Here is an 11,684-nt window from a genome sequence, read left to right as displayed (position 1 = left end):
TTTTCCAGACCGTCTCTGGTTTTTCAACTTTTTCACGCTCTTCAAAGAAAACTGCAGTTCTGGATGAAGTTGTAAAGAAAAGACCACCAACTGCTCCTCAAACAAGGTGGATTTGTTTGTAGTTGAGCAGTAAGTAGTGTTTGAACAGTGCAACCACCTGTGAGAGTGTTTTCAGACAACTATTAATTTAGGAGACTTTGACATTGAGAAGCTAATGGTTTTTGCCATAGCCTAATGGACAGAGAGTTTACTTGCTGTACTTGTTCCAAAACATAATAATAAAAGTGTATATTTTGTGAGGGAAAGGTCAGAGGCACCACCTTCAGCAAATACGGCACAACAGAAGAACTCAAATACGCCCAGCCAGACCATGTGTGACCTACATCTGATTTAACATTCACTAGGAATGTTTGCAATAAGAGTAACAGGAAAGTGTTAGTCAGGACCGCTTTATAAAACACTAGCAGTGTCATGCAATGAAGCGAATCGCGACATCTGGTGGCAAGATAATACTGATTTCAATTGTAATACCGGTCCTCCACGGGATGGTGTCAGTACATTTTTTTTTTGTTTGTTTGTAATGATTCTTTCCTAACTCCTTCTTGCATCCGGCTCGTCGCTTTTGTTTATGAAATGTGTGAGCGACACATTTGCCCAACAGAAAATAGGACACGAGACGTCCATGTTTTCATAAGTTATTTGGTGTAGGGGTGTGTTTGTATTAAGACAGGTATGAATGCTTTATGGATTAAAAACAGTGTCTTCGGTAATATTTTGATCAGTACTATGGGTAGGTAGCTGGCGCTGGTGGACGATTTAGTCTACCCAAAAACGGTTCCTGTGTGGTCGATGTAGGAAATGATCTCCCTGTTTCAGACTAGCTTCCACGATTGTTTTGCCAATTCAGTATTGACGGTAACGCGGATTTTATGCGGTATTAATAATGTGCAACTATACAATATACATTCCCATTTAATCGTGTTTGGTTTTTTTAATGAATGCTGTTTGATTGACACCCGCGATATATTCCATCTTGCACTAGAAGTCTTAATTTGTTTATCAACAGTTAGTGATTTGCTGTTTAGATGTATGTTTTGGTAGATGCGAAACCAAACGAAATATCAATCGTTGTGAATGAGTATGTAGGCTGTGCAGGTAGATACTCAGGTAGGCATTAGTATATTCGGACCTGCTGTATTCTGAACTGATCATTAGTCATTTCAGTAGCTAGTCGTAGTGTGTCTATCTATCTATCTATCTATCTATCTATCTATATATATATATATATATATATATATATATATATATATATAAATATAATATTATATATATATAAATATATATATATATATATATATATATATATATATATAAAAAAAATAGCATTACTGGGTCTGGCCATTCCAAAGGTGTTCTATATGTACCTTTAAAATTAAAATGACAGTGTCACTGGAATCAAACTTAATTTAGTATGTGGTATCCAACAATATAACCTAGCCTATCCCTGTCTGATCCTTGTTCATTATTAAATGAACCTGATCAAAATAATGCCTAGCAGTCACTAACTTTAATGTAACATTCAGAAATAAACAGATTTTGGACACGTGGTAATGGTTTCAAGTGAACCACTCATTTAAAAGTTGATTAAAATGTATGTGCTTTTTCTGTAAATGTTGTTTGTTTGTTTTTGTTTTTTTTTAAATAAAGCTGTCTTTGAATTGCAGGAAAATGTCCCTATATGATGACCTGGGAGTTGAGACCAGTGATTCAAAAACTGAAGGCTGGTCCAAAAACTTCAAACTGCTTCAGTCCCAGCTTCAAGTGAAGAAAGCAGCACTCACACAGGCAAAGGTATGTTAAACAAGAACAACCCTTATTTATGTATTTTATTTATGAAGGGGTATACGTTGTAATGAATATATTTCTGAAAAATGTGTTCAGTGTGAATGATATTAAATTAAAGGCAGATCTGCACAAAAGACTACCAGTGACCTCTGTGAAGAACCCTTATGTACAATATACATTTTAAAGTTTCCTTAAGCAGACTATACAGAGTTGACTATATTGTGGACATAGTTTAAGAAATATAGGAATGCAGCGTGATGTGTTTTTTTTTTTTTTTTTACCATTCTTTTAGTCAGTTGTATTCATATATACCATTTGGTCTTTAAATGTTTGTTTGTTTGTTTTTCACTGTCTTATTAATAAAGATATTGCGTGTTTTCAAATGCATCACTTGATTATTGTTTAGAGTCAGCGCACAAAGCAGAGCTCTGTCCTCGCCCCAGTGATTGATTTGAAGAGAGGCAGCTCCAGTGATGACAGACAGATTCAGGATACTCCTCCACACATAGCTGCTGGATTAAAGGTATGTGCCAAGCATTTACATTTTGTGATTTGGTGCCAGTGTACAAAACACAATCATTTTGTGTGTGTGTGTTTGTAAATGTTTGGAGTACTGCAAGCCTTAAACTATCATCCTGAATGACGATAGTTACTGTAACATGTGGGTAGTCTTATAGCTGTTGTGTTGATTATGACTATGTTTAATCATTTATTTAATTAACAAGGGAGGAAAATGTAGAAGCTCTGGGGAATTGAACTAGCCATTGGTTTTCCAGGACCCAGTGCCAAGTGGATTCTCATCAGGAGAGGTGTTGATCCCCTTAGCTGATGAATATGACCCTATGTTTCCCAACGACTACGAGAAGGTTGTTAAACGGCACCGAGAGGAGAGGCAGAGACAGAGAGAGCTGGAGAGACAGAAAGAGATTGAAGAGAGAGAAAAGTATGGAAACATTAGTGCGTAATGTGCTGCAAGTGACCGCTTCCTTTTAAGGGTGGTCTTTCAAAATGTGAACTCTTACTAACTTGTGCATAGACCAATGTGTTGGTCTCTTTGCCACGCTGGTGAACTTACTTAAGTTTTACAAATCTTTAAACTTTTATCATAGACTCCTACACTCCTGTGTCCATTTGGGTATAATCTGATAAACTGTTGATCTTATACATCTGTTAAAATATAGATAAATGTAGTCTGAGATTACAAGGATCCCCTGCAAATGTGTGCATTTGTTTCTTTATTTGTGCAAGTTAAATATTTGTAGGCAGCCTACCACCTCCAACACTTGATCATTTAAAAAAATAATTGAAACCTTTTCAGTGCTTTGTGCTGTCCATTTAGAATGTCTTCATATCAATATCAATAAGAAATAGAATTATAAAACATAAGCACTTCTTTAAATTGGGTTTCCATGTCAGGTATTTAATGTGGCACTTTTTTTTCATTTGGGGAAATCCTAAGGAGGCGGAAAGACAGACATGAAGCAACTCCCACTGGATTCTCCAGGAGGCCAGATCCTGAATCTGACGAAGATGAGGACTTTGAAAGAGAAAGACAGAAAAGAGGTAGGCTGTTCTCATACCCTGTTCTTTAGGTGTAACTGGCTGCTCTTTATAGGAGAAACAGGATCCCCCCCTAACACTACAGGCTGAAGTGGTGCCAGAATGTAGTTGGTTGGATTTTCTTTATTTGATTTGAATTGTTTATGGTTATCTGTATTCTTCTCAGTAGGTATGGGAAGAGCAGCAATCGCACCACCAACATCCCTGGTTGAAAAGGACAGAGAACGTAAGTGATTTAAAATGCATCTTTTTTTCAGTGCTGGATAACTTTGTAATACAGTTTGCAGGACACTGGTGTACATTTGTTATGTGTAGTTTGCAGATCTTTGTTTGACCAGCCTACAAATATGCTGCATGAGTTTTGCAAAAGGGGGAAATGTTCACTGCATCACTCTGTGGCCTCCCAGTGAGTTAGTACTGTGGAGAACACTGCTTTAGAGCATTAAATGTAGTTAATTGTTAGCATTGGTTAAATGTAGAATTCAAATGGTGCAGTATGTACTGTTGAACACTAGGAGATGCATTACAACACAATTTTGCTATTAGAGCAGGTTATAGATTTGTTTTGTGAAGTTCTCTTGCATGACCTTGAACTGAACCTTAACTAACTAGCACTAAATAGTATTACACAAATATATCTCTGTAATTCGCCTTGAATAAGGGTATCTGCCAATAAATAAATAATAATAATAATAATAATAATAATAATAATAATAATAATAATGATTATCAAAGTCTGCTAACCTGTTAAGTCCACCACACAATTTCATATTTGCTATGAAAGTATAGTCTGTACTTTTTATGCATCAGTCGCTGACTTGCAGAGACTGTACTGTGCTATCTTGCTTTGCTATGGTTAACAGTACTTTTTAAAAAACATATATTTTACTGTACCATATGTTACAAATGTATTTTTAATTTGAACTTTCATTAAACCATTTTAGATTAGCTCTACCCCAATTAAAATATAATGACATCCACTCAGACAGGTTTAGTTGTAAACCCTCCTAAAAAGCAGGTAAATTGAAATGTGTAATCATATTACAAGTGTACACCAATAACATAGCAGCCCACAGCAAGGATAATGGGCATGTCCTGTTGTATTGCTGTGTGCTGCTGTGTCGGGATCCCTCTAATGCCTAACATTTTGACTCAACAAGCAAACGATAAATGACCCTGAAAAAAAATTCTTTGCAATCTCTATTGATGGTATTTTAAACAGTGTCACAACATGTTTTCAGTGATGTCATGCTAGCTTGGTATTTTCCATTCTTTTTAACCAGACATCGATAAGCAATCTGGACATGTACAAGCAGCAGTCCTGCAGTGGGGAGTTGCGTGGCAGTGACTACAATACAATATTTCAATTGTATTTTAAAGTCTGATGAAATGTATTTTATACTACATTAGTCTTGGAAAACAGATCTTTGAATTGTGAAGCAGTCATTATCAGCACTGATGTCATTATTTGAACAACATCTTATTGTTTTCTTATTCTTTCTTGTGATATATATATATATATATATATATATATATATATATATATATATATATATATATATATAATATATATAATGTTTAGTCAATAACCATGTTGAGTAAAAGATAAACCAAAGTCCACTTGTTTGTTGTTTGCAGAGACTGGGTGGGTCGCACACTCAGGATGGCTCAGTTGTAACCTTAATACATTTTAGACTTGATGTATAAGAGAGTAAAAAGAAAGCAACAATGTTTTACATCTAAAAAAACATTATTTATCATAACATTGTGAAAAAATAGAAAGATGCTATTTTCTCTAAGCTGTTTTGTATGACCCTTACAGTTATTGCTGCAACATATCCATATGAAGAAGAGGCCAGGCCTCGTATTCCCTCTTCTAAAGCAGCAATCCCTCCTCCAATGTATGATGAACCAGAGAGACCCCGCTCACCACCAGGGCCCACCAATTCCTTTCTTGCTAACATGGGGTAAGTGTGAACTTATATCGCTGCAGAACACACCAGTCCTGGGATGATATCTTGTTGCCAGCCAGCTGGAGATCATCAAACAAACATGTTTTCTGCATCTTAGCCTGATGTTGGTGGTCATCATTAGTCTTCATGTGTACAAGAGTGTATGTGACTGCTAGGAGAATATACATATAGTGCTGCTTTCACCTGAATGTAATTCATGTTAGTTAAAGTTATCCACAGTCTTTGTTTTCATTGTATAGATTTGTGAAGCAGTACACACAGGTTGGGGTGTGTAGTTGATGAAGGGAGCAGGTTCCATTATAACTTAAGTGTTGTATTTTTTTTTGGTACTCTGCAGAGGCACTGTTGCCCACAAAATCATGCAGAAATATGGTTTCCGAGAGGGTCAAGGTCTTGGAAAACATGAACAGGGTCTGAGTACTGCCCTCTCTGTAGAGAAAACGAGCAAGAGAGGAGGAAAGATCATCGTCGGGGATGCTGCAGACAAGTGTACTTATATTCAGTCTATATATATATATATTTTTTTTTTTATTTATTTAAATCCAGTAGGCCTGGGGCCTAGAATAAAATGTTCTTGGTTTCTGGTTCCAAGAAATTTTGTTTTAGGGTAGAACAAGTAGTTACAAAAAACTATATACATTTTTTTTTTTTTTCTTCGAATGTTGATTATGTTTACCATACTATATCCATGTATGTTTGTGACAAGCTTCATGTTTTTGTCATTTTTTAAAGACTTTATGCTGCTGAAACAGGGTGAAGCAGACATAAATGCAAGATAGTTGATAATACTATAACACCCCCCCCCCTCCCGAAATACTGATTTAGTTTGATTACATGATAAAGGAATTTTGTAAACAGCTCTTCCTTGTTCTTTCCTTCAACTCACACTTGCCCTTTAATACAGAGTTTTCCATGAATATTAAGTCTGTGCTATAAAGTATAAGAATTAAGATGTTCGCTTGCGTATTTGTCCCAAAGCAGCAGCAGCAAGTCAGCCCATAGTGCCTGTGAGCGAAATGAACATGTGGAACACAGGTACTAAAGGTTTTCCATTCAATTTTTTATTTAGATTTTATTTCATGCATTTCTTTTAGTGTGAGTGTTAAGTACATTTTTTTTTAATGGATTCTCTTGTTGATATTTTTGCCCACAACTGTGTGAAAGTTTTTACAGTCAAGGCACAGCACTTACAACTTGGTGGTATTCTAGAGTTGGCAGGGGAACCAGAAACCAAAGGTTTTTTAGACCTTATTCAGGCCAAAAATATTTAAATATGGTTGAAGAAAGGCTTATGCATACATTTCTGATCAATTGAAAAACTGGGCTGAATTTTTTTTAAAATAATTATGCCGCTATAGCTGTTTGTAATACAATTAGTTACTGTATGCCTTTATTGCAGTCTGAAAGAACATAGATAGATAAGCAGATTTTGCTGACTGTACATGGTTTCTGCCTTAAATTTAATTTTTTTTTGTTATAATTGCTTACAGTGGATACATCAAAAAAAGCGGATGGCAACCCATTAACAGAGATCCTGAAGTGTCCTACAAAAGTTGTGTTACTGAGGGTAAGATTTTGCATTAGAGCATAAATGCTTTTAAGAAAAAATGTAATTTGTCAAACATTATTCTATTGCAGTACAGTCTGGTTAATATAAACTTATTTCTGAAGCAGTCTGTTGGCAAGCATGGTATTGGAGATAATTTGCATACTTTTTTAACAATGTCATTAATATAATTATTGTCATTAGCTGTCTAAAATCAAACCATTAGTATTGTTTCGTCTTGTCTAGCAAGTAGTTGCTCCGCTCTGGTCTAATATTAAATAGCCAGTACAGCCATTTCTCAGTGCAAATTTCAACTATTTCATTTTTTGTAGAATATGGTGGGCAGTGGAGAAGTGGATGAAGACCTGGAAGGTGAAACCAAGGAGGAATGTGAAAAATATGGCAAAGTTGTGAAATGCGTTATTTTCGAGGTGAGAATCGAAATAACTGCGCGGCCACTTCATGCAAAAAAAGTTTTTTCACCTAGTTTCTACTTGTGCTTAATACTAGTGATGTGCATTTGAGGAGATTTATTGGAACCGGATATTTCGATTCCGATTCTGCTTCCAAAACTATTTAGAAAAAACACTTCCACATGTCAATGTGTGAGTGGAAGGGGGGAGGGGGGTAAATAATACCCTGCGAAAACTGATACATAAGATGCTATGCGAAGGAAAAATATTTGACTGTTCAGCTTTTGCGATGCTCTGACAATATTGTGCAATCTATGAAATCACCCTGTATAATTAAAGTTAACAAAATAATCAATAATCTCCAATTTGCACAGTAACAGTTTTATTACAACAGTGAAAGCCATTGTGTGCTTGTATATGAACCTTGTTAATTGCAAATTTCACAAAGCTTAATTAAAACAATCTTTAACCACGTGGTATGTGCAAACAGGTCAGTGTATATGTTAGGATCCCAAGTCAAAATACGACCCCATCAGCTTGGGGTTAAATTACATTTTTAGATAGACGAAATGTTGTCGTGCTTGGCTTGAGGTTGGCGTGCGAATTATCCCATCGAGGTGCAGAAAATTGACTTTACCTGAAGCCAATCTGAAGAAGATCGGATCATCCCTTCATGTCAAAGTGAGACTAGTTTGAATTACCCATCTGAGTATTCATCCCTTCATATAAAAGCTAGACTGAATTATTCACCAGGGAAATAAATATAATAATAATAAAAAAAAACTTAAAAAGAAAAACTGTTAATGCTGTAATAAATTAATTGAAGACATTTTGTTTCCAAGTGTGAACATGTCAATTATAGTTGTCAAATGTATTTTTGTCAGAAATTGATGTTTTAATAATCAGTTTTATTAAAAACATAATAGTACTCACTGGAACCGGATCTTTGATGTTTGTATCCGGTTTGTCGGTTCCAAAGCAGGAACTGGGTACCCGGTTTCAAAGGAACCGGTTCGCACATCTCTACTTAATACCTGCGTGTAGACTGAAAACTTTATCTTGTTCAGCACACATGTAGCAGTCTGCAGTGCAGAATAGTACAACTGCTCTGTAAATCGTGACAACAATGCCAAAAGTTCAGAAACTAGGGATGCTATAATTAGTTTTGCAAAAATAAAACCGCTTGATGGTGCCTACTACTGAGGATTCAGCATATTTAATCAGTCTGAACATAAAGCAATTTCTTTGATAAACAGAACAAAAGGTTTTGAACATTTAAACATTATTTCTTATGATACAAGCCTTGATTTTGAAACTTGACATTTGCTTACATTGGACACATGCATTAATAGGTTTTGTAAGGTCTCTGAAAATGGTGTCCCTAAAGGTAGGGGCCAGCAGACTCAAAAGGACACTTTAGACAAGCATGATATCAATTATGTGAATTCTTGTTTACAGATTCCTGGAGTAAATGATGATGCAGCTGTAAGAATATTCTTAGAATTTGAAAGGGTGGAGTCTGCCATAAAAGGTGAGGCATTTTATTTTAAGAAAATCTATTAATTCAGGAACAAAGATCTGTCTCATTTGCTGTAAAAAATAAATAAATAAGGTTCTTCCATTTCTGGTTGACATGAACATGATTTAATTCATGGTCGCTTGTTGCAAGATAATTTGTGATCTGAGCAGAAGTTCTTAAGTGCTGGAACACTTTTTACTTTGCAAGTAATTACTTCAAAATATGGCTAGTAACTTAGCTGAGGTGTAGGAGTCTATAGCATAGGAACATTGGAATATGGGCAGCAGTGTGTAGTGGTGGTTAGGACTCTGGACTCTTGACCAGAAGGTCGTGGATTCAATCCCAGGTGGGGGACACTGCTGCTGTACCCGTGAGCAAAGTACTTTACCTAGATTGCTCCAGTAAAAACCCAACTGTATAAATGGGTAATTGTATGTAAAAATGTGTAAAAAATAATGTGATATCTTGTAACAATTGTAAGTCGTCCTGGATAAGGGCGTCTGCTAAGAAATAAATAATAATAATATTTGAAAAGCAAGAGTGTAATAAAAAAAACCTTTGAGCAAAACGGTGAGACTGATAACAACTCTTTTAAACAATCGGTATCCTTGTTTACCACAACAGAATATTAAACAACATTGTGTGCCCTGTAAAAGCATGTTGTTCAAGGAGAAAAAAAAAAACAAAACAGACAAACACTTGTTTATTTATGGACATTTCTACAGTAATGACTGCTTGGATAATACAGTGTTTCATGTTTGATGTGCAAAAAAAGAAACCAAAATCAGTTTTAAAGTAATTTAACATACACAGCTGTTTTCTGTACCTGCATTTCTTAGCTGTACAGGTTCTCTTGAGTAAATGATATGCCTGGTTGATTCTGTGTCTGTTACATACAGTTTGTAGAAATATCCCAAGTCATAGAAATTAAACAGAACGTAACAGATTGCTGTATTTTTATTTCTAGCTGTCGTTGACTTAAATGGAAGATACTTTGGAGGACGTGTGGTCAAAGCATGTTTCTACAACCTGGATAAATTTAGAGTCTTGGACCTTGGTGAACAGATGTGAGCAATGAAGACCATTTCCATTTAGCAGTCTGTTGCTTATTTTACACCATGAAACTCGATACATTTTATATGGACTATCCAAAGCTTGGAAGGAAGAGGTGGAAAAACCTGAAAAGAACTCTAATGGTAGTTTTTATGATTTTTTTCTACCAGTACAAGTAATTATTACTTTTTTTTTTGGTAGCTTTGAAGTTTCGTGTTGTGATCAGTTTTTCAATTTGTTTTTTTTGTTTTTTTATTATAAAAAGGTGGAGCAAACATGTGCTGTTTATCTTGATTTCGCTTTGTAAAACAAATATATCCCAGCAAACAAATGTGAAAAACATAATTGAACTGTAACATCTGGTGATTTATAAATAAAATGCATTCAATATTGTCAAAGTTGGAATTCAAAAGTGTAACAATAAAGATCTGGGTTTTTTTTTTTCATGCTCTGGTACTTTGTATAATACAGTGATAAGTTTCAATCCTACTTTTATCCCACATGAATGTAAACCTGTAAGTAAAATGAATGTTCTTCATCTTTCTGGAAACCTGTACTGTTGAATTGTTTAACAAGTTAGTTACCTGTTGAGTGATCCTCGTTGCTGTTTATTTTATTTTTTATTAAACGGCCCCATTGCCAGGTGTTGGCTTATCTAATTGGTTAAACTGACTCAATAGTGGATGAGCTAATGCCTTAAGCAATCTGCATCCTTGACTTGGTCTAAGGAAAACCATATGACCTCAGTAACGTTTGCAGCAATCTCAAGTGGGGGACACCTTTTGTAGTATTGCAAAGCAAATGACAACCTTTTCCTTAAGATAGGGTCATCACGTTTTACAGATCAGAAATGGTGGAGTAAACATTTTTGATGTGTATCAAGGTTTTTCTGGACTGGATAGGAAAACACTCAGAATGATGTCACATAGGTGGAGAAGAATTATGTAAACCCCTGGTGGGTTTAATTTTAGCCCAGCCATTAAGGATAATTTCAAGATACAAATTAATAGTTTGCGCAGAGGGGGTTGGTATACTTAATATAAATCCATTCAGAGAAAAACAACACTGCTGACAACTGCTCAAGGGATCATCTTAAAATGGTCTTCATAGACAGGTGATTTTAACATTGGAAATACACAGACTGGATGCATAATTGGACTCCCTGATATATCACATTTTCAACAACCATCGAGAGAAGGCCTGATAACCAATAAGTTAGACATACAGCCCTTTAACAGACTAAAGGATCCATTTGGATTATGTTTATGCACCAAACCAGAATTGTTAATTTACTGATAATGATGTATTTTAAAGGGTAGATTATGAATACATAAGTAAATAGAATAGCTATAAAAAGGACACTCCTGATGTAAAACACCTGTTTAGTTGAACACATAGGTTCCATTAAACAATATAAAAAAACTTGGCTATATCAAGGCCATCGACGGTTTCCCTGATTCGCCTTCCCACTGCAAAAGAAAACAATATTTAACGTTTCATACAGTTCACATATCTTAAATTGTGTACAGGTATATGACACAGTAGGCCCAATGCAACTTATTTCTGAAACGCACTGTGAACTCCAAGTGTTTTTTTTAAACGGGCACACGAATTCTCAAAAAAAAATATATATATATATATATATATATATATATATATATATATATATATATATATATATATATATAAAATTAATATTTATTAATTTACAATAATTGAGAAGTATAATGTAATATATTGATTAATATATTTCAATATATTGAAGGCTACAAAAT

General features: G+C 35.0%; 1 protein-coding gene across 7 annotated transcripts; it reads left to right on the top strand.

Moving 5' to 3' along the window:
* Positions 1–593: 593 nt before the first annotated feature.
* On the top strand, positions 594–10,355 carry LOC117414978 (splicing factor 45). Of its 7 annotated transcripts, none has more exons than XM_059027302.1 (13): positions 594–730; positions 1,725–1,851; positions 2,252–2,368; positions 2,622–2,788; positions 3,305–3,408; positions 3,575–3,631; positions 5,228–5,372; positions 5,716–5,867; positions 6,357–6,413; positions 6,869–6,945; positions 7,257–7,355; positions 8,796–8,868; positions 9,824–10,355. In XM_059027302.1, exons 2-13 carry the CDS (start codon positions 1,729–1,731, stop codon positions 9,925–9,927), a joined length of 1,275 nt encoding a protein of 424 aa, XP_058883285.1. In that variant the 5' UTR covers positions 594–730; positions 1,725–1,728; the 3' UTR covers positions 9,928–10,355. The 7 variants fall into 7 exon arrangements, with proteins under 7 accessions (XP_058883285.1, XP_058883286.1, XP_058883282.1 ...); XM_059027303.1 differs by having other exon boundaries at positions 3,572–3,631; positions 6,360–6,413; XM_059027299.1 differs by having other exon boundaries at positions 3,572–3,631.
* The last annotated feature ends 1,329 nt before the right edge of the window (positions 10,356–11,684 follow it).

The sequence above is a fragment of the Acipenser ruthenus genome, chromosome 7 (genome assembly GCF_902713425.1).
Source record: "Acipenser ruthenus chromosome 7, fAciRut3.2 maternal haplotype, whole genome shotgun sequence".
Lineage (NCBI taxonomy): Eukaryota > Metazoa > Chordata > Actinopteri > Acipenseriformes > Acipenseridae > Acipenser > Acipenser ruthenus.
Note: the sequence above shows the minus strand (reverse complement) of the source record. Positions and strands in the feature narration are given on the sequence as shown.

What these genes read in the sequence shown, in the direction of transcription:
- LOC117414978 (XM_059027299.1), top strand. Translation starts at nt 1,729, where the DNA reads ATGTCCCTATATGATGACCTGGGAGTTGAGACCAGTGATTCAAAAACT. An exon ending in TCCTTTCTTGCTAACATGGG is followed by an intron (nt 5,373 to 5,715) that starts GTAAGTGTGAAC and finishes GGTACTCTGCAG; the next exon opens with AGGCACTGTTGCCCACAAAA. An exon ending in CGGGGATGCTGCAGACAAGT is followed by an intron (nt 5,868 to 6,356) that starts GTACTTATATTC and finishes TTTGTCCCAAAG; the next exon opens with CAGCAGCAGCAAGTCAGCCC.